Source organism: Pelodiscus sinensis, chromosome 1 (genome assembly GCF_052426305.1).
Source record: "Pelodiscus sinensis isolate ZL-2025 chromosome 1, ASM5242630v1, whole genome shotgun sequence".
NCBI classification, from domain to species: Eukaryota; Metazoa; Chordata; order Testudines; family Trionychidae; genus Pelodiscus; species Pelodiscus sinensis.
Window position 1 is genome coordinate 17,321,572 of NC_143052.1, and position 20,789 is coordinate 17,342,360.

The 20,789-nt window shown below is 44.5% G+C and overlaps 1 protein-coding gene across 4 annotated transcripts in view; it reads right to left on the reverse strand.

The window, feature by feature from the left end:
- Positions 1–3,949: 3,949 nt before the first annotated feature.
- GRM3 (glutamate metabotropic receptor 3) overlaps positions 3,950–20,789 on the reverse strand; it is a 166,562-nt gene continuing 149,722 nt past the window's right edge. Inside the window, exons 4-5 of one of the 4 annotated variants that reach the window (XM_075926200.2) lie at positions 17,119–17,293; positions 3,950–4,207 (exon numbers count right to left, since the gene is read on the reverse strand). In XM_075926200.2, coding sequence (XP_075782315.2) covers positions 4,116–4,207; positions 17,119–17,293 — 267 coding nt within the window. In that variant the 3' untranslated portion in view covers positions 3,950–4,115. Of the gene's footprint in view, positions 4,208–5,922; positions 6,464–17,075; positions 17,294–20,789 lie in introns of those variants that run through there. The other 3 variants (XM_025181676.3, XM_075926193.2, XM_014570488.4) reach the window with 3 other exon arrangements.

The following is a 20,789-nucleotide window of genomic DNA, read 5'->3' on the forward strand; positions in this document are numbered from 1 at the left end:
CTGGAGGTTTTGTCTCTTGCAGCTTTCTCCTTATCTGTAACCATTGACCAACGTGGCCTCCTTTAACGTCTTCCTTCACAGAACGAGGAAAACAGGGTCCTTTTGAGGAGTAAGTATGTAGGTGCAGAAGAAATCAGTTTTATTTGGTGGCCCATGTGAATGCCGCAGCTGCTCCAGGAATATGCGGGGTGGGTGATATGGTATGGAGGGGGATCACCATGGGCGTGGTATTGCTGAAACAGCAGAGAATGGGGAGGAGCTGCAGTGAGTGCCATGGTTTGTACACACTTCCTGGCTCATGAAGTTGCAACTGACAAAGAAGCAAACCGCAGAAGCCCACCTGTTGCCACAGGAAGACATTTTGATTCAGACTCGTGGTCCACTGCAGGGACTGTGAAGCCAAAGCAAGGAGGGATGTGTGTGCACATTCTCTCTGGTTTTCTGAAGAAATAAAAGGTTGTGAAAGAGAGAATTCTGGGAGATTTGGTTTTATGTATCCCTCCCCCTCCCCACACATATGCACTAGAGTTCCCCACCAAAAAGACACTTCCTCTCAAAGTTTCTGCAAAAACTCAGCCTGAGTCATTCCCAGGTCATGGAGAATTTGAAACTGCATTTGGAGTCTTTGTTGCAATACGGCAGTGATCTGCTGCTGTTTTAGTATGTTTGGAGTTTTGTTTAAGCCCATTTATTTTGACTAAAAAAGTCTGTCAGATGCATAAAAGTGCCAGCTCGAGCTGTGCCAGTCCTTGCACCAAAGTCACCCCACAAAAAGTGGCTTCTCCCCACACCCACTATCCTAAGGTGACATTTACAGAGAGAGTGCAGGTCTGGGAAGAGTTGTACTGTAGCAGTAGACGCCTGCAGATAAGAGGATGTTGCTTGAATTGTCTATGGGGCTTTTAGCAAGTAGATAGCTTGAGAATTTGAACCATACCTGATACACCATTGTGAAATCAGCAGGTCCGGCTGCACCACAGACTGCAATTGATCTTGAAAGCTGCCACAGTGTTTTCCAGCTCATCACATAGTATTAGATTTCTAAAATCTTTACTAGGATTTGACACCTGCAATTGGGAGAAGGGAACGGGCTTTATTAATGTTGCTTCTTCCTCAGGAATAGATTTGAAACTGCTGTATACTTGGCATCCATTGGTTAAAGCCCTGGGGCAAAAATAGCATGCTGTCTTTATGGACATGTTGCAGAATTCATTGCGACCAAAGGAAAGAATCCCATCAATGTCAATAAGTTTTGGATCAAAACTAGTATCCTGCCGCAGTAAGTGGGGATAGGGAATAACCATTTCTGGCCAATGTTCCCTCTAATCTATTCTGTCCATGGATGAATTTTTTTCCAACAATGTGTGGAATAAATTTTATATGCACTGAGTCATGGGTGGTTGTGCACCACTAGTAGAAATAAGAAAAAACTAGGTGTGGGTGCTTTGCTAATCATCTGAAGAGCCACACGAGTGCACAGCTTACTGGGAACACTGCCGCTGATCCTTCATTTTGAAGACAGCCACCATTAGACATTGGATGATGGTGCCATGAAAGTCCATCTGTGTTCACATTGGGTAAGAAACTATGAAACTGCTTCTTTTCTCACTTATTCAGCCTAATTGCATCGACTCGAACCTGATTTACACAAGGGCAAGAGGATGGAGAATCAAGCCCTGTTCTTCTATTGTGTGAGTTCATAATGAATGTTGGTGCATATGTAACACATTGGTAAGGTGTGTGTTATTGCGCCCTCAAGTGGTTGGTCCATATGAGATGGTAAGAGGCTAGTGCTGCTGTGACCTTCGGATGAGCTAACTCCCATCTGCTCCTGAGTTCAAACTCAGGCAGGGAATTGTTGCACAGACATAATGCTTTTTGTCCCGAGGGCTCTTGACTTGTACAGAGAGAAATTCACAGCAAATTGAATGCTTGTGTGTGCTGCTGAGAGCTTCGCAGTGCTTAGCAATCTGAACAAATCTCACTCCCTGAGGTGCAGCTACTAACCCAAACCCAGGAGACCCTTCCTTGCTGCGCAGATTTCAGTGCTCGTGACCCTGTCAATAAGAATGATAACGCCCAGCATTTATCTGAAGCACTTCCCATGTTCAAAGCATTGCATGGACATTTACTAATTAAACACGCCTGGGAGGGAGAAAAGTTAACATTTTCATCCTCATATTACAGCTGGGCAAATGGAGCCAGATATGTGAAGCGACGACCTGCGAGGATTTGAGCAATCCGTCTTTACGATTTAGGAATTCTAAGGGAGATGATGAACTTGCTGCACGTATCTTTACCAAGCTGCAAACTCAATTTTGAACAGGCAGCTTTTTGTTCTTTCTCCTCCATGGAGGACCTAAATTCCATCAGGGGAGTGCTACAGGGCTGACAAGAGATTAAATGGTTAAGGCTGGAGTGGGCTCCCATAGACAATAAATGGCTCCCACCAAGTGGAACTGGTTTGTCAGGGGAGAGGTCACCTTCAGTCATCACTTATCAGGAATGGCTGCTCCTCTGAGGAAGGTCACCTGACAGGGCCAAAAGTTGTACAAGGCAGGCGCTATGTAACTGATGGTCCATTTTCTCTTTGGCGCAAGAGGAGGGAGAAGAAACCCAGCATGTGGGGTCCCTTCCTGCCTACCTTCAGGAAGGCAGTTGGTGCCCCAGGGCTCCTAAGAGAAGGTTGAGCTACTGAGGACCACTGTGTGGTGGTGTCTAAATGACCTGTGATTTCTTGCTTTATCTCATCCGTAAAAGACCACTTGTGCAAGACTCCGGGCAGATGGGTGTTGTGTGTCATCGGCATTGCTCTTAACTTTTTCAAGTGGCTTGTGGTAAGTGGTAACTCAGAGGCTCACAACTTTGTGTGGAGTTCTAAGAGAGGGTGTGTTAGGCTCCCAGAAAGTCTGAAAGGTCAGCACTGAGCCCAGGGGCTAGGCAGCACAACAGCAGGTTACTAGACAGAGGACTTGTGCCATGGCAGTGTGGCTTGACATTCAAAACTGGGTGAGTGGCTGGGCTCTATTCAGTCCCTAGAGACTTAAAACAGTCTGGGATCCAGAGCTCCGGATGCCTTCCCAAGCAGTCTAGTCCCTTGCCACAACAAGGCGCACACTTAGAACTGTGACCTCCTAAATCAGTGGTGGAGGAATGCTGAATTCCCCTGACTTTTGTGAAAATGGGAACCAACTGCTTCATCGCAACCCAGATGCACGACCACCACTCTGTTTTAGGGATGTAACCGTGTAGCCAATTAACCTATAAGCAAAAGCTTACAGGTTAATGCTATAGACTACACGTATTCCTCCTTCCCTCTCCCCCAACTAGTCAATTTTTTAGCAGACCGGCCAGCGGTCTGTCTCAGGCCTGGCTTGCAGCAGGTCTGGGACTTACTCCCGCTGGGGCTGTGCATTTAAAATGTTATTAGAAGGTAGGTGGTTAGGCAGCCTGGCTCAGTTCTGGCTCACGCCGGGTCCAGGAGCTCTCCCCCTCTATCCCACCCCCCGACGGGCTGCCGCCACCCCTGTATCAGAGTCAGCAGCATGGGACAACAGGCAGCCGGTCTGTGAGGGGAGCTGGGTTTTAAACTGGTTCCTCTCACCGACCAGCTCCCTCCTGGCACCCAAAGCTGCTGCCTCTGAGACAGTCCAAGTTAGGTGCTCAGAATCACTGGGCTAGATTCAAAATCAATGGAATCGCTTGTGGAGTAAGAGCCTATTTCACATGGAATAGTACACCAGAACCTGACCCGAATTAGTGAAACCCATCAGTGTACAAGGTGCAGAGATTCACTGTTCCAAAGAGAAATGGAGTCCTTCCACCGCCCCCCCCCCATCCCATGCCCTTTCCGTATAAGGTCTGACAGATCTAGTGCCTCAGCTGATTTCTTTGAAGCCAGTGCAGATAAGTCAGTTTACCCCAGCCGAGGATCTCGTTGTCTCCATTAGCTTTATTTTCACTTGTTAAGGAAATGACCCCAAGTGTCTCCTCTAAACATTTGCTCTGGGTAGGCAGAAGGGTTGGAAGCCATTGGTGCTTGCTGCTGGCTCAGTCACATGTAAAGTTGTCCTGGCTGACATTAAAATTGTGCTGTGTTCTGAAACCCATTTTTCTTAGTGTTCATGTATTTTTCCTGGGTGTGTCTTGAGTGCTCTTTGTTGTTTTCCTTTGGATTTCCAGGGAATGCAGACTGTGAAGCTTGCTGCTGTTTGGAATAAGCCAGTGGCCAAAAAAAAAAAAAAAAAAAAAAAGGAAAATATCAAAGTGTGTTAGTACCTTTGCAGGCACTGCAGTGGCATAGCATGAGACTCTGTGGAGCATGATTCAAACTAGACTTCAAAATGGGCTTTTGACTCTAGCCTGCTATTACGGTTCAATCAATAGCTTTTGATATTGCCCTGTTGCAGAACACTCAAGATAGATTTTACTGTTTGGAAAAACTCCTCTCGTTCTTGATAGTTCATGTGCTGGTTTTCTTTAAACTTTAAAGTGTCATGCTCAGGGAGAAAGTGCTAATTTTGCTGACTTCAATCAAATGTATTTGGTACATGATACTGGCCAGATTGCTAATTCAGAGAAAGTACCCAGGCAGCTCTAGTGTCAGCTCTGTGCACTGTCAGGACGCCTCCTCTTAACTCTGCTCTAGCAAGTACTATTGATTCCATTACTAAATTGAATCCTGCTTACTTAATGCCATTTCATTTCACTGGAGAGGGGAGAGAAGTAATTACAAATCACAAGCCAGACACCAGGCTTTCTGAGCTAGTGTGTCCTCCTTATTCATTATTATTAAATGCACATAGCACCAGCAAATGTGCTAGACAATTTAAAGAAGTATGACGCAAAGGGGACGATAAGAAGCTAACCACTCTGGTAATGTGAAAGGGTCAGTGAGAATCAGCCTCAGAAGAAGACTTTACCCAGTCATCTCTGGCAAAAGCCCTTAGCCCCACCAACCACTGCAGTGTGGAAACTCCGAGTTCCCTCTGCCCCCGTCTGGCCGGCAGAAAATGGGTGAAGGGTGGGGGGCTTCACAAGCTGCATTTTAACAGGGAAAGAGCTGCCTGTGGATCACAAGCCACAGTTTGGCCACCCCTGTTATATGTAGCCTTGCTTTGTCTTTTATCTTTTTATCTCTTTAATCTGTCCAGATTTTTATACTGCATCAAGGGATCTGGAGTGCTTTATAACAATAGATCTAGCTTAAAGAATGATCTGCCAAATAAAATTGTCAATAACTATTTTGTTAATGGCTTCAGTATAATTTCTTTAAAAGTTTCATTTAGAAACGTAGCAAACTTTCACAAACATCAAGAATTTTCGCAAACATGTTTTGCTTTTGAAAAACAAGCCATTTTTCAGCAATGCGCTTATCTGAATTTTTTCATTGAGAGGAATTTACTCTCTAATTAAAGTCCGAGCCAAACAGTGAAACAGTGCAAGTTTATATCAGCTGAGGATCTAGCCCATGGTCTCTGAATCTTAGACCCAGTCTACACTAGGTGATTATTTCAAATTTACTAAGTTTGACTTCTGGGCACCTGGTTTTGCAAATTTGAAAGTCTGTGTCCTCACTATGGGGAAGAATCGAATGTAGTCCAAAGTAGCGTGTACATATGAACAGAACCTGATGTGGGCTCAGGGCACTCTGGGGAGTTGTGGGAGGCCAATTAGTTTGAATTAGCAGCACCGGCATGTCTACACTAACATTATGTTGGACTTACAAATTCGGGAATAGCGTTATTCCCCATGAAAAGCAGGACTACACAGTTTGAATTCTGCAGCCCCTTTTTCCGGAATAATGGACTTGTTAGTGTGGACGCATTCCTTAGATAATCGACCTTGGGGGGCTAATTTTGGACTATGGTCCTAGTGTAGACCAGGCCATAATTACCATGAAGGGAAGAAGACCATGGTGACAAATGTTTATGGTTTTATTATTGACATCTTTACATTAATACTGCTGTTTTGTGCTGAGAAAACAGTCTGTTACACATAATGTAACTGTTATATATAACATAGAAATGCAGTCTAAGTAAATTACAACAAGGAGCTACAAAAAATTTCATAGGATAGAAAGTCACCCAACATTGCGACTGTGCTTGCAACAAATCATTCCCCCCACTTCTGAGTTAATGCTGCAGAAATATGTGCACTGTAAACCATGGTTATTTACATGTACCTTAGAACAGTTAATAACAGAGGTGCTAAAATCAGTCTAAAAAGTTCTAGAATGTCACTATATACTGTACAGTCCTCAAAAATAATTTATTATACTGTTTCTAAAAAAAGGTACTAGTCTTGTTTTTTTGTTTGTCTGGAATGCACAACATGTGCAATTTGTTTCTAACAGTCTAAAAATTTGAGAACTGAATCGCAGGTCACAATCACAGAGACGAAGTGGTAGAATCTAGGACTTCCCTTCCATTGCAGACTGTTGGAACGTACACACTAGCAGATGCTGGAAGAGAATGGAGAAAAAGCCCTTCATTAGCCACCTAGGAAAAAAAAAACACTGGGGGACCTGATTCTAATTTACATTCAGGTCACTTTACATCTCTCTGGAAGTGTAAAGGAGCCATAAAGTGGATATGACTCTAATTTATTCAGTGTGTTATGAAGTAGCCCCAGTGTAAATAAAAATCAGGTCCTTGGATTATTCATGTATCTTATTTTAGGGGCTGATTCAGCGAAGTGTTAAATGCTCTCCAACCTCACTAATTTCAATGAGAGAGAAGGTGCTCTGGACCTTATGGGAGTAATGCATTAGCTTGCATTTCCTTTATCCAGTCCATCTTTGCATCAGGGAATGCATGTCAACCTGCCTTTGAATGTAAGGAAAATGGGTTGTTCTATATGTGGGAAGGAATAGGGATAATCTTTTGTTCTTAACAATTGCATGAGTTTGCCAACACATTTACCACCTGTTGGATAACATTCTAGCCTGGATCCCACTGACTTGCATGAATGCAAGATCAGGATCTCAGTATGTAAAATGTATCTGAATCTGGCCCTTTGACCTGGACACCTATTCTCCCACTAAAAAGTACTTCTTTTGACAAGTCGTTCCATTGGCTATAGTGGAGTCACTCTTGGCATAAGGTAAACTCCACGTGAAGATGGGTGTCAGAATTGGCCCTAAATGCTTCTGTGTTTTGGCAATGGGATAGAGGGTTATCTTGTAAAAGCCCAAGAGATTTTGCTTTTAGAGCAGTCATGTCCATCCCAGTTACAATTATCCATTGGATATCAAGAATGTGTTAGCATTTAATTTCTCTGATGTCCCAGTTCACAAGAAGGCAAAGCTGTGTTTGCCAAGATACATTAGGTTAACAATAACAGTGACCCAGAGAAACCTGATGCCTTGATCAAAGCATTTAAAGGAAAAACACACATCAAGCATTGACTTTAAACTTGATCATCCAGTGTAAAACACAATTAATGTTGCTGACAAAGGCATGTTTAGTCATCCAGAACTGATGATGGACACTCTTAGTTTCAGATCAATTCAGTAAAGATGGAGCCTTTTTAAATACGGACAAAACAGCACTTCACTACATCTTTATTAAATCAAATTATACGCTCTAGCAAACGAAAGGCAGGAGGGTCCTCTGGTTAGGGTGTAGTTTAGGGCTTTGGATACATGGATTTAATTCCCTGTTCTGCTGCGGATTTCCTGCTTCACCTTGAGCACCTCATTTAGTCACAGTCTCTACCTTAGTAGCAATTCTGTAAAATGGGAGACAAGCGCATTGACCTATCCCACAGAAGTGTTGTGACAAGAAATGCTTTAAAGATTATGAGAAGATCAGATGCTACAGTAATTGGGGGCCATATAAGTGTCTCTCTGCAAGAGACAGATAAATGTGGAATAGGGCAAAGAACAAGATACCGTGCTTCTAAACTCAGTTGTCGGACATTTATAATACGCACATCTCCTTTAGAACTGGGAGCAAAGCTGATCATAAGTGCTGTTAATATCTGCTCCACTGCGCTGTCACGTTAGTTTTTATAGCAGCAACCAACTGGGTTCCTACATTATCATGAAAGTGGCTGGCTACGTCTAGGCTGGCATGATTTTCCAGAAATGCTTTTAACGGAAAAGTTTTCCGTTAAAAGCATTTTCGGAAAAGAGTGTCTAGATTGGCACGGACGCTTTTCCGCAAAAGCACTTTTTGCGGAAAAGCGTCCGTGGCCAATCTAGACGCGCTTTTGCGCAAAAAAGCCCCGATCGACATTTTCGCGATCGGGGCTTTTTTGCGCAAAACAAATCTCAGCTGTCTACACTGGCCCTTTCGTGCTCCTAACGGGAGCAGCATAGTATTTCTGCAAAAAGCACTGATTTCTTACAGTAGGAAGTCAGTGCTTTTGTGGAAATTCAAGCGGCCAATGTAGACAGCTGGCAAGTTTTTCTGGAAAAGTGGCTGATTTTCCGGAAAAACTGGCCAGTCTAGACACAGCCTATCTGTATTAAGTACCATGTTTAGAATACCTCAGGATACCCCTGGTATCCTGTTTTGTTTCATGGTGCTTGTTTCACTTCCTTTCTCCTTGCGGACCACGTGCTCAGCATCCATTCGCTTTGACAGTATTTGGAGTTACTGCCTTGTGTGATAGAACAGTCTGCCTCTTTAAAACCAATAGTGCCTAGTGGTGAGCCCATCGCTGACACGTGGTGTGTCCCTTTAAGATTTTGGAAGGTCTGATCTGTGTACAAGGGTTGAAGAGATATTGACAATGACAATAATGGGATAGATATCTAAGCACCCCTTTTTCTTAGTAATCCTTCTTCTCTAAGGCCCTGAAACCAGGAACTTGCACAGACAGCCAGGCAAGTCTCACCTCTCCCCCAGCCAACTGTGGAGAAGCTGGGAGAGGGGGGTCTTTGTAAATACTGCCTTGTCTCCCCAGGCGGGACACACACTATCAGGAGAAGTCTGGCCTACTGATCTGCTGAAGGGTAACTGAGGAAAAAGAGGCCAGCGAAGGAGACATGGGGCTAGGGCCCTCCAGCTGACTCAATTACAGCCCAGGGGGAGAGCTAGGGGTTCCTGTTTTGAGGCAGTGACCATCTGAGGCATGGCATGCTAGGAGGACATCGCCTGAAAAGGGCTGAGAGATGACCAGGACTCATGTGGACCCAGAGACGAGTGACTTTGGGTGACTAACAAAATGAGTCACACTCTGTAGAGTGACTTAATAAGCCATCCCTCACAAAAGGGGCACATGCTTTGAGACCACCTACGTCTGAGTAACTGACTGAGAGAACTTGAAGAGCACTTCCTGCAGGGCCAAGAGGGGCTACTCAGGGGAGTGCTGGAGGGCAGCGCCCTGTGATATCATGTCACATCAAACCTCCCTGCATTGTTTTTTTGCTTGCTTCCTTCATGTGGTGTATTCTGGGGTCTGTGTTCTCCTCGATTTCCTTTACCACAGCACTATAGATACTCCTGCCTGCTGCTTATGTACAGTGTTTTTTGGGTCAGCAAGGAGAAGATAGTTTGTGTAAGTGTTTTTGACCCCACTTGGATCTCAAAGCTCCTAACGGACACAGAAATGAGTGTTGTGAAATGAATTTCTGAAGGACGCTCTTTCTCTCCATAGTTGGGGCTCTGTACACATCAAGAGAAAAAAGTAGTGTAGGACTGGCACCCACGAAAGAACAATGGGAGTGGCTAAGTGCTGAATAGTGAAAAAGCTAGCAGATTTATTTAGGTCTCAAATAAGAGCTGAGTCCTTTTGAACAACTGCCCTGTAGCAATCTTGCCCAATGCTGGAAGAAAGGAGTCTGCAGCAAAGAGTCTCTCAACCTCTGTATCTTGCTTTTCCCATGTATAAAATGAGAATAGGAATACTTTGTGGAGCTGTTCTGAGGAGGAAAGACGTAGAGCGCTGTGCAAATGACGTATACATATATATGTAACAATTCTAATATTTGTACAAACTCTTTTATTTTTGCTAAATCGATGTCCTTTTCCTCTGGCATCCAAGAACTGGTTGCCAGCAGCTAAGTCAATTTCATATTTGTGAGTGTGAATATCTAAATCTACATAGGCATGCATCCTTAGCTTTGCTCCCTCTCTCTACATACATAACTAGAAAGGCCACTGATTGTTCTGATGAAGCAATGGCTAAGCACGAACAGGCCACTGATTCGCTGTTGAGATCTTTCAGGGTTTGCAAAGTCACATGGAGACGTTAGGAGATATTTGCTCTGTATTGTTTGCAGTATTTCATATTGCAAACTCCATTTGAAATATAGTGGAGATGCAGGCCTGCTGATGGGGGACAAGGGAAAAATAGGGGCAATTGCCCTGGGGCCTGGTGATTCAAAAAGGCCTGGAGTTCATAGTCACCACTGCTGCTACCACAGGAGCAGAGGTGGCAGGAGCCTGGACCTAGTAAGGGAGCTCAGCAAGGTTGTTGGCCCCTGATTATATTTTTTTCAACTATCTTTCTTTCCCCTTAGATGGACATGCCATTGGAGCAGAGGAATATCATCCCACTAGGGATGAACAGGTGCTTAGGAGCTCTACAATGGAGGCACTTTGGCTGCAGCAGCATGAGAAGTAAATAAAGGGTGGATATGCAGTTATGGGGGGCACAGGAAGAGGCACTTGCTTTCCATACATATTCCAGATTGCAGAGGAGAAAGGCAGCTGCTGTTCCTTGCTGCATGGCTTCTACCACAGTCTCAAGATAGCCAGCCTTTCTGTTCTTCCAAACAGTGCTTCAACTCTTCTTGTCGCTTTGCATCTCAGGCTATGTCTGGGCCGGAGGTGTCCTGGAAAAACTCTGCCGCGTCTAGGGAATGCATCCACTTTTTCAGAACAGTTTCTCAAAAAGTGGGTGCATTCTTTTGGCATCCCTGTATTCCTCTCGGAGGGAGGGATAAGGGATGTTCCGAAAGAGGATGTTTTCCTTAAATTTGGCCCCGTGTATATAGGCCAAATTTCAGAAAAGCCTCTTCTGAAAAAAAGCGGAACTCCCTCTCCCTGCAGACTAGACGAAGCCTCGGAGGAGGCCTGTGATGGTAGGTTGCCCTAGTCCTTTCTGTCCTGAATAATGAAGAGTCCCACTTGGTCCTTTTAAGGGCACCAACCTAAGAACAGCTCACATACAGTCCTCTTTTGGGGGGAAAACACAGCAAACAACTACACAGAGAGAAAGAAGACCAAATGATGGGGTGGATCAGTTGAATAGCTGAGAGAAGAATATCCATTTGGGTGGACTTATGCAGTGCCTGGAACTCACCAGCCAGGTGTGAAAGGCATGCACGGAATGCAAGCACTTTCCCTTCACTCCCTGATAGTCTGGGGAACGGGATGAAAAGCAAGCTGCATCCCAGAGCGCATGGCTGCTGCCCCTTACCCTCCCAAAATGGCACCCTTGTGTCTGAAGCCAGGTCTACACTTACCCTAAGATCGATGCTCTGGAGATCCATCTTCCGGGTTTTGATTTAGTGGGTCTAGTAATGACTAGAGATGTTAAAAAATGGTTTAAAAAAGTAACCTTGTAACTGTTAAAAATCTACAGTTACACATGCTGTGGGCTCTACAGTATAAAGCTTATACTGGAGAGTCCACAGTACAGCCAGCTCCCTGGGAGCGGGACTGACAGCTGGAGCTTGTGCGCACTGGCAAATAGTTTAACCATAATGGAAAATGATAAGCTGATGCTTATTGGTTAACCCCATTTAAACAGATAAACCTTTACATCCCTAGTAAAGACCTGCTAAATTGACTGCTGATTGTGCCCCCATCCACCTTGAGGGTTACAAGGACTATGGGAAGTTGACACAAGAGTTTCTCCCATCAACCTCCCACAATGGAGCCACCACAGAAATTCAACTATGCTATTCTCGTTGCTGGAGTTATGTTTCTTAAGTCGACTTTTTCCCTCAGTGTAGACCTGTCCTTACACACAAGTTATTAGACTCCATTTCTAGAGCAGCAAATGGCCTCCTAGAGAAGTTATGTTGCCCATCTATTGTCACCCAGCAAGTGAGTGGCAGAGGTGGGAGTAGAACTGAGCAGTTCCAGTGCCCAGGCTCTTAGACTAGGAGCAGGACAGAGCCCCTGGTTGTGAGCAGGAGTTGCATCCATCTAAGCTTCCAGATGACTACATTGAAAGAAAAACATGCAGCTGGATGAATAATATTGATCAGACATATGTTAAGCTATTTGTGACTGATGCAAAGCGCCATCAAGACTGGTAAGAAAACAAGCTGTCAGCCCAGGATGGATGGGGCATTTCTAGGGGGTCATTCTTTAAAAGATGTCAGAGGCTTATTGAATTTCTCTTGGTGTCCTCATGCTTTAATACAGCTCTGGAGAGAATCATCCCAGTGATGAATTGGATGTGGACTGAAGCAGAATTTGAGCAGACACAGAAAAGACCATGACACTGGCTAGGATCAATTTAGATGACAAGTGATTGGCATTTTATGAACGAGTGTTGTGCAGTTCAAAGAAAAATAAATGTCTACAAATAATCCATTCACCAAAAAATACTTACAGGTGAACGGAAAAATATATTTCTCTTTATGATGTGCAGAAATATCTCAATACTATTTGGGGTAGGGACCCTCACTGTTTTCTATTAGTTTATTTATTTATTTGTATTGGAAATATCAGGTCCTCACTTTTCTCTGAGAAATCCTGCCCAGGATGAGGGATGGAGGACCTGTACTGATGGCATAGAGCATTATGGGCCTGAAGACATGACAACTACTATGACTGTGGCTTTCCTAACTGTGTTGAATAAGTTGTGGCTCAAACCACATGTGACATCACTGTCCAGGTCCTTCCATGGTTTGCCTGCATCAAGGACTTTGGCAAAGGGCACACATGCTATTCTAGTTTTATCATAAACAGGAAAAGAAAACACCCCTTCTTTGGAGGTCATCTTTCCAATTCAGAAGGGAGCAAGAAAGAAATAAGAGTTTGACATTTTTGGTTTGATATTGCAGTTGACCTTTGGGACTAAAATATTTTAGAATGTGCGTTCCTTCATGTGGTTAGAGATGGTTCGGAAAATTCAGGATACTCTTTTCCAGTTGAGCACTGACAGGTCTTTGTGTTATATAAAGGTATAGTCAGAAGCCCACATGAAAACGCCAGTCCCAGACACTGGCTATCGTTTATTCCACAACCTAAAAATAAATAAGGTGGCCATCACAAAACTGCAGTACTTAAAATCACTAATCCCTTCTGAAAACTTAGATCATATTATAAAGCCTAGTGTATGATGTTGCACCCCATAGTCTGTCTGGAAATGTGGTTATGAATATGCGTAAATGGAAGATGCTTTATGCAAAATGCATCTTGTAGCATAACAGATTTTAACTTTTCTAATGATGAATGTGTTTATTCCATTTGTGTGCATGTATCATTCCTATATTTGACATTTGAACTATGAAGTATAACTCTGTTTATTAATGTACTCTTGCTAAGATAGGATAGGACTTTGATAGGATAACGAGTCTTGTGGATAAGGGAGAAGCGGTGGATGTGGTATACTTAGACTTTAGTAAGGTGTTTGATACGGTCTCACATGATATTCTTATCAATAAACTAGGCAAATACAACTTAGATGGGGCTACTATAAAGTGGATGCATAACTGGCTGGATAACCATACTCAGAGAGTAGTTATTAATGGTTCACAATCCTGCTGGACAGGTATAAAAAGTGGGATTCCGCAGGGGTCTGTTTTGGGACCGGCTCTGTTCAATATCTTCATCAACGATTTGATATTGGCATAGAAAGTACACTTATTAAGATTGCAGATGATACCAAGCTGGGAGGGGTTGTGATTGCTTTGGAGGATAGGGTCATAATTCAAAATGATCTGGACAAATTGGAGAAATGGTCTGAGGTAAACAGGATGAAGTTTAATAAAGACAAATGTAAAACGCTCCACTTAGGAAGGAACAATCAGTTTCACACATAAAGAATGGGAAGTGACTGTCTAGAAAGGAGTACGGCAGAAAGGGATCTAGGGGTTATAGTGACCACAAGCTGAATATGAGTCAACAGTGTGATGCTGTTGCAAAAAAAGCAAACATGATTCTGGGATGCATTAATAGGTGTGTTGTGAGCAAGACACAAGAAGTCATTCTTCCGTTCTACTCAAAGCTGGTTAGGCCTCAGTTGGAGTATTGTGTCCAGTTCTGGGCACCACATTTCAAGAAAGATGTGGAGAAATTGGAGAGGGTCCAAAGAAGAGCAACAAGAATGATTAAAGGTTGAGAGAACATAAACTATGAAGGAAGGCTGAAAGAATTGGGTTTGTTTAGTTTAGAAAAGAGAAGATTGAGGGGGGACATGAGAGCCATTTTCAGGTATCTAAAAGGGTGTCATAAGGAGAAGGGAGAAAACTTGTTCATTTTGGCCTCTGAGGATAGAACAAGAAGCAATGGGCTTAAACTGCAGCAAGGGAGGTTTAGGTTGGACATTAGGAAAAAGTTCCTAACTGTCAGGGTGGTCAAACACTGGAATAAATTGCCCAGGGTGGTGGTGGAATCTTCATCTCTGGAGATATTTAAGAGTAGGTTAGATAAATGTCTATCAGAGATGGTCCTGCCACGGTGGCAGGGGACTGGACTCGATGACCTCTCGCGGTCCCTTCCAGTCCTAGTATTCTATGATTCTATGATTAAGAGATGGCCATGAGTAGTGCTCAAGGAACTGAATGACCTGGTACTCAGGTCAATGAGCTGTAAATAGCCTTGTTTTTCTTATAAATCTGGACTATGGTTGGTTCTGCCAAGACACGAGGCCAGGTCATCTGATACTGGAATCCATTTTGGATGTTGCACCTTTCCAATGAAAGTGAAAAAAGTTTAAATGGAACATAAATTATTCACGCCTTTGGCAAAAGAGATATAAAAGAGGGAAACCAAATATTAAAGGCATCTGCCAGATGCTGGGAGACCCTCCCCCCTACTTACTACCTAAGATGTCTGCTGCAAACAGCTGGAACTGAACACGGAGAAGGATCAGGACCACATTGGAAGGTTCCTCAGTTGGTGAGAAAATATTATTAGAACTACTGTCGGGTATGAAATTACATGTAACAAGTTTCTTAGGGTATTAGGCTCAGCTGGCACGTTTTGTTTTATTTTGCATGGTAACTTTGATCTGTCTGTTGTTATTTGCAACCTCTTAAATCCTACTTGATAAAATCACTTTTGTTTCTTAAATTCCCAGTGTAAGTAATTGTTACCAGGGTGGGGAATAACAGCAGCTGTGCATATCTCTCATTCACTGATAAAGGAGGAGAACAATGTATGAGCTTGCTCTGTATAAACTTTATGCAGATTAAGATGGTTTTTTTTTTTCTGGGGTTCTGGTCCCTGTGGGGTGTTGCACATGGGTGCTGTGTGAAATCCCTTTGACTGAGCTTTCCCAGAGCTGAGCTCATTTCAGTGTTTGTTTTGCTCTGCTGTGGGCTGTGATTCCAATTCTGTGCCAGTGCTGGAGGAGATCAGGGATTCTGGCCCAGCATAACAGGGTAATGAGGCACCCCAAAGAGCAGGCAGGCAGGCAGGCTCAGTGGTTTATAAGCACATCAAGGGTGTGTCTACACTGCACTCAGAGCTTGAAACAAGCTATGCAATTTAAGCTATGCATATTGCGTAGCTTATTTCTAGTTAATTTCAAAATAGCTTATTTTGAAATCTGGCGCTGTCTACACAGCATTTATTTCAAAATAAATCATTATTCCGAAACATCCCTTTCATGGAATGAGGTTTGCAGGGACATCGGGATAGCAAGCCTGTTATAGTTTGAAATAACGAGCACATTCAAAAGATGCGGAATAGCTCTTTCGGGATACCTCCAGTATCCTGAAATAGCGCTGCAGTGTAGACAAAGCCCAAGTGACAGTCTCAAGGGGATCTCTGTGAGTGTCCCCATCACAGAGTGGCCAGTTCCTAGTTAATATCTTTACAAACCTTCCACTTTTTCCTCTACAACTCTCCGTCCCCTCTGAGGTGGTGTGCTCCTTCAGTTAGTTTTCCAGGGCAGATAGTCTGTCTGCATTACTCTGTGAATGAGGTACCATTTGTTTGCATCCTTGACTAGTTAAGCTTGACAGGGTAAAAGCAAAAATAAAACTGACCTATTTTATCTTGCCGAAAACAGCATCAGATAAAATCCCAAATATGTGAATCTGTCTGGGAATAAGACACTGACATAGGAAAAGCGGATGAAATGTTCTTGCACTGATGCGTCAGTTGATATCCCAGGTTATGACACTTGTGAAGGGTAGGACTCAGACTGGATATACAGAGGCAACTTTTCTGAACTATAGCAGGATTAGCTGTAGTGGTTTGATTCAAAGGCTTTACATGACACCCAGATAATAACATCCACTGAGAATGGACCAAGTCTTGCTGAAACGTTGTTCTGACTCCAGGGCAACCAGCTCTGTCTTTTGTTATGAGAGAGACAGGAACTGTGCAGTTATGGGCCTGATCTGATCCTTCCTGTTCTCAGTGGGAGTCTTTTCATTGTCTCCCATGGGCTTTGGATCAGGCCAACTCTGAAGCTGTCAGCAGAACGTAGGTACAGGTTGAAATTCTCTAGTCTGGCACACTAAGGCCAGACCTGACCTGTGCTGAACCAGAGAATTTGTTGATCCATGGGAGGTCAATATTGTCAAGCAGCACTACCGGCACTTCCACTGTTTGCTGGGCTCTCAGAAGACATTTAGGGGTAAATTAGAGCTAAATAACAGCACAGAACACGGAGAGCCAGGACTGGTGGCTGTGAACAAACTTTATGGGACTGCAGGAAACCTGGCCACACCCATGATAAGTGGACATCCAGCTAACTAAAATCGTGTTGGACCATGGACGTTGCTGGACCAGAGAGTGCTGGACTAGAATGTTTCAACCTGTACTGTGTGTAAGGGTTGTTTTGCTCTCACCAGACTTGAGTGATATTTTCGTGGGGGCTCTCAGCAGTCAATCCGACACACAGGGAAAAGCAAAAATGTCCTGCCAGTCTTAACGATTGCAGATTCTATTAAAAGGACAAACTCTATAGCTTTCCTTTCCCATACTTACCACACCTGGCATGCCATGCATAGGCCACAGATCCTTTACTTACACTGGGAGTAAGTGGTTCCTGTCCCACTGACACTGAACCTGTTGAGATGGAGTCTGTGAGTGACCACGTTCTTCTGTGGCTGGAAGAGGATGATGTGCACTTTGGGCGCGAACAAACAGCCCAGCACAACAAAGCCACTCAGACTAACAGAGATGCACATTGTCGTGGTCTGCACCTAGGAGAGAGTTATGGCAAAGTCAGTGCTGGGAAGAGAGGCAGAACGCATTACAAGCCAGTGTGGACAGGATATTCAGGATGGGAGCAACTTGCTATTGGCTGTTTATCATTTCTATAGAAAGTGACTGCGGCTTGCAGGTACTAATGAAACCCCTCTTTAAAAGAATCAGCTCTCCCAATGCTTTCTGCAGTTCAGAATAGCAGGTAGCACACCCTGTCTGGTGCAGTGACAGCAAACTGTAATGCACCTTGTTTCTACATTTCAGCATGTTAAACTCTGAGCTGCATAACACAGAAAGACAGAAATGCAAAATATGACAGAGGCCGTAACACAGCAATGGGAGGAAACATAGCTCAGTGTTGCATCCCCAGAGGCCTGCCCTGGGCAGTCTAGTGACCTGTTCCATGTCTGACTCCCATGCCCTGTGCTTCCCAATGATTTATCTAAGGCTTAGATCAGGGGTTTTCAACCTTTTTCTTTTTTCACAAACCACTGAAAATTGGTGGGGGCCTCGGTGGACCACTTACTGATTTTTCCAAGTGTTGTTTGTAGCATTATCTAACTATTGTAAAGTGCTTTGGATAAAAGTGTATATTTTTTAAAACCCTTAATTATAAATGTTTTTCTGTGCTACAGATAAACGTGCCCAACTCCTATTTTACTATATCTTTCCTGCCACAACAGTCACTGAGCTGAGGATAGGAAGGGAGACTGTCTCTCCTCGGCAGCCACAGCTCTGCAGCTAGGGAAATTCATCTCTTTCTGCATGTCTACAATCCTGCATGCCTCAAATTCCCCCACCCCCTCTTCTCACCCTACTGCCCTCCACCTACCTCTTCTTCCCCCCACTGTCCCCTCCCACCTTCTTCTATGCCCCCCAAACCCACCACCTCACGTACGTGTGATGGTCCAGGAACCTAATTAGTGGAGCTACATCTGTAAGCCACTAATTAGGAGGACAGCCCTTCATTTTCTCATGTGCGGCCACCCAGGTGCTCACCTTAGATTAGGAAACTATCTGTGGACCACCTGAAGAGAGCTTGTGGACCAGTGGGGGCCCACAGACCCTGGCCTGAAAACCTCTGGCCTACATGGCACACTGCTGATCTGCATGTAAAGGGCTGCCTGCTTTAATGTACAAGTTACAAGGAAGCTAGTCAGACATGCTGCAACACTGCATCCTTGCCACATTCCTGGACAAAGCAGAGCACTTTCATAAAGACTGGGATCTACGTGTGGGCAAAAGGCTGGTTCTTTGGGACCAGACTAGGCCCTAGAAGATGGCTGTGCTATGCAGTGAGTCCACTCAAAGGTTGAGTCAAAGGCCTCAATCCTGCTAAGCAACCCTTGCATTCATGCAGAAGGCCACTGACTTCAGGGAGATTTTGAGCAAGCATAAGGGCCTACCAGGTCAGTTTGTGAGACAGGGTCTTAAATCTGTATTAAAATAGGCACAGTTACTCTGTGCTGTGAAATCCCTTTGTGGGTGGACAGAAGCCTCTGGGGGCAGCAGCCAGTGTGCCCAAGCTTGTCTGGTATGCTAGGTGGGGGAAAGCACGGCCTTCCCCAACCACCAGACTGGTTCTGCCCACACTCTGCCCCAGAGTGCAGGCCTACTAGGGGTGCAGTGCTACTACCCCCAAAGTGCGCCCTCCCCCATCCTCTGGGGCAGCTGGAGCCACATGCCCTCCCTGTGCTTTGGTTGGGGAGGCTGGGGTCACGCTGCCCCTCCTCCCGGTGGGGAATCGGTGAGGCATCCTTGCTCCTGTGGGGGGGCGGGATGTTGGCAGAAGGGGTGGGGCTGAGGCTGGAGGCTTGCCTCCCCTAGCCCTACCTTCACCCACTGCCCATGTCAGTGCGGCTTTACTAGAGCCATCATGTACTCTTACCTATCTAATCGCACTCATCATCATGTTAACAGGCTGCCACTTCACTGCCCCAGTTTCAGTTTGGACTCTTTCCCTCAGAGCAGAGTCCTCAGTTGACTTACACTTTCTCAAACTCCATTATGGAATCTGGATTATGACACAGGTTAGGGTGAGTTCTGCATTCCTTTTCATTCATGCGAGTCCTACAAATTTACACTCCTCTGGGGCTCAGTTCTCAGAAATAAGCTTTGTAAGGGTATGTCTAGACTGCATCCCCCTGTCAGCAGAGGGATGCAGATTAGGCAGGTCAACATTGCAAATGAGGCAGGGATTTAAATATCCCTGCCTAATTTGCATAAAAATGGCCACCACGTTTTGTCTACTCAGCACTTTGTCGGCAAAAAGCAGCAGTCTAGGGGGGATCTGTTAAGAAAGAAAGCCTTTTTCCACAGATCCTTTATGCCTCCTGCAAGGAGGTGTACAGGATCTGTCGAAAAAGTCTTTCTTTCTCAGCAGATCCCCCTCTAGACTGCCACTTTTTGCCGACAAAGTACTGAGTTGGCAAAACACGGTGGCCATTTTTATGCAAATTAGGCACGGGATATTTAAATCCCTGCCTCATTTGCAATGTCAACCTGCCTAATCTGCATCCCTTTGTCAAGAGAGGGATGCATTCTAGACCTACCCTAAGGGAAAAACTAGAGTGGGGAATGGCCTTTGTCATTATCTGCAGTGTTGTTGCCATGGTGGTTCCCAAGACATTAGGGAGACAATATGGTGGGGGAAGGGGGTGGGGAAGGGGATTAGTATCTTTTTATTGGACCAATTTCTCTTGGTGAGAGAAACAAGTTTAGGAGCTCACACATAGCTCTTCGACAGGGCCTGTCTTTGGCTCCTTTTTCTCAATCCCGCTAAGGGACCCTGACCAGCAACCCTTTGTATCCATGCAGAGGATCCTTCTTCCTCTCTCTTTCCCTTTCCTTGTCGCCTTCTTAGTAATTATAGGTATTCACAGAGCACAGAGCAGATGGGCAATGATCAGTATAATTCAGTGTTTCTCAAACTGTGCTCCGCGGAGCCCTGATACATCTCCAGGGGCTCCGCGAGGCTGACAAACTGGAAACACTGATAGGTACAGCACATACAATCAGTGGACCGCTGGGGCTCCGCATAATTTTTTACACATGTAAAGGGCTCGGAGCCCAAAAAGTTTGAGAACCGCTGGTATAATTAATGCAATATAATCCCTTGCAAAAGCAGCTCACTTAGGAGTCTGAATGGATACAGTGAACATGAATGCCACACCCCATGTTCATGAAACCCACTAATGTCAAAGGCATAAGTCCCATTTGAAGCACTTTGGATCAGACCCTAAGTGAGAAATTACCACACACCTCTTTTCATCAGAGCACCGTAAGCTGCATGGTAGGACAATTTAGCATTTGACTGTGTTAGCACCTATATAACCCTCCGACGTTTCCCTTCCTGCACATCTCTCTGACAGCTGCTTCCCCTAAGGCTAGGCTAAAATGAAAATCTTCAGCTGAAAAACCTAAATACATTAACTGCTCTAAGTGGTGCAAATTTGTGAGTGATTATTTAATAACGTCAGGTCCTTCTGTGTT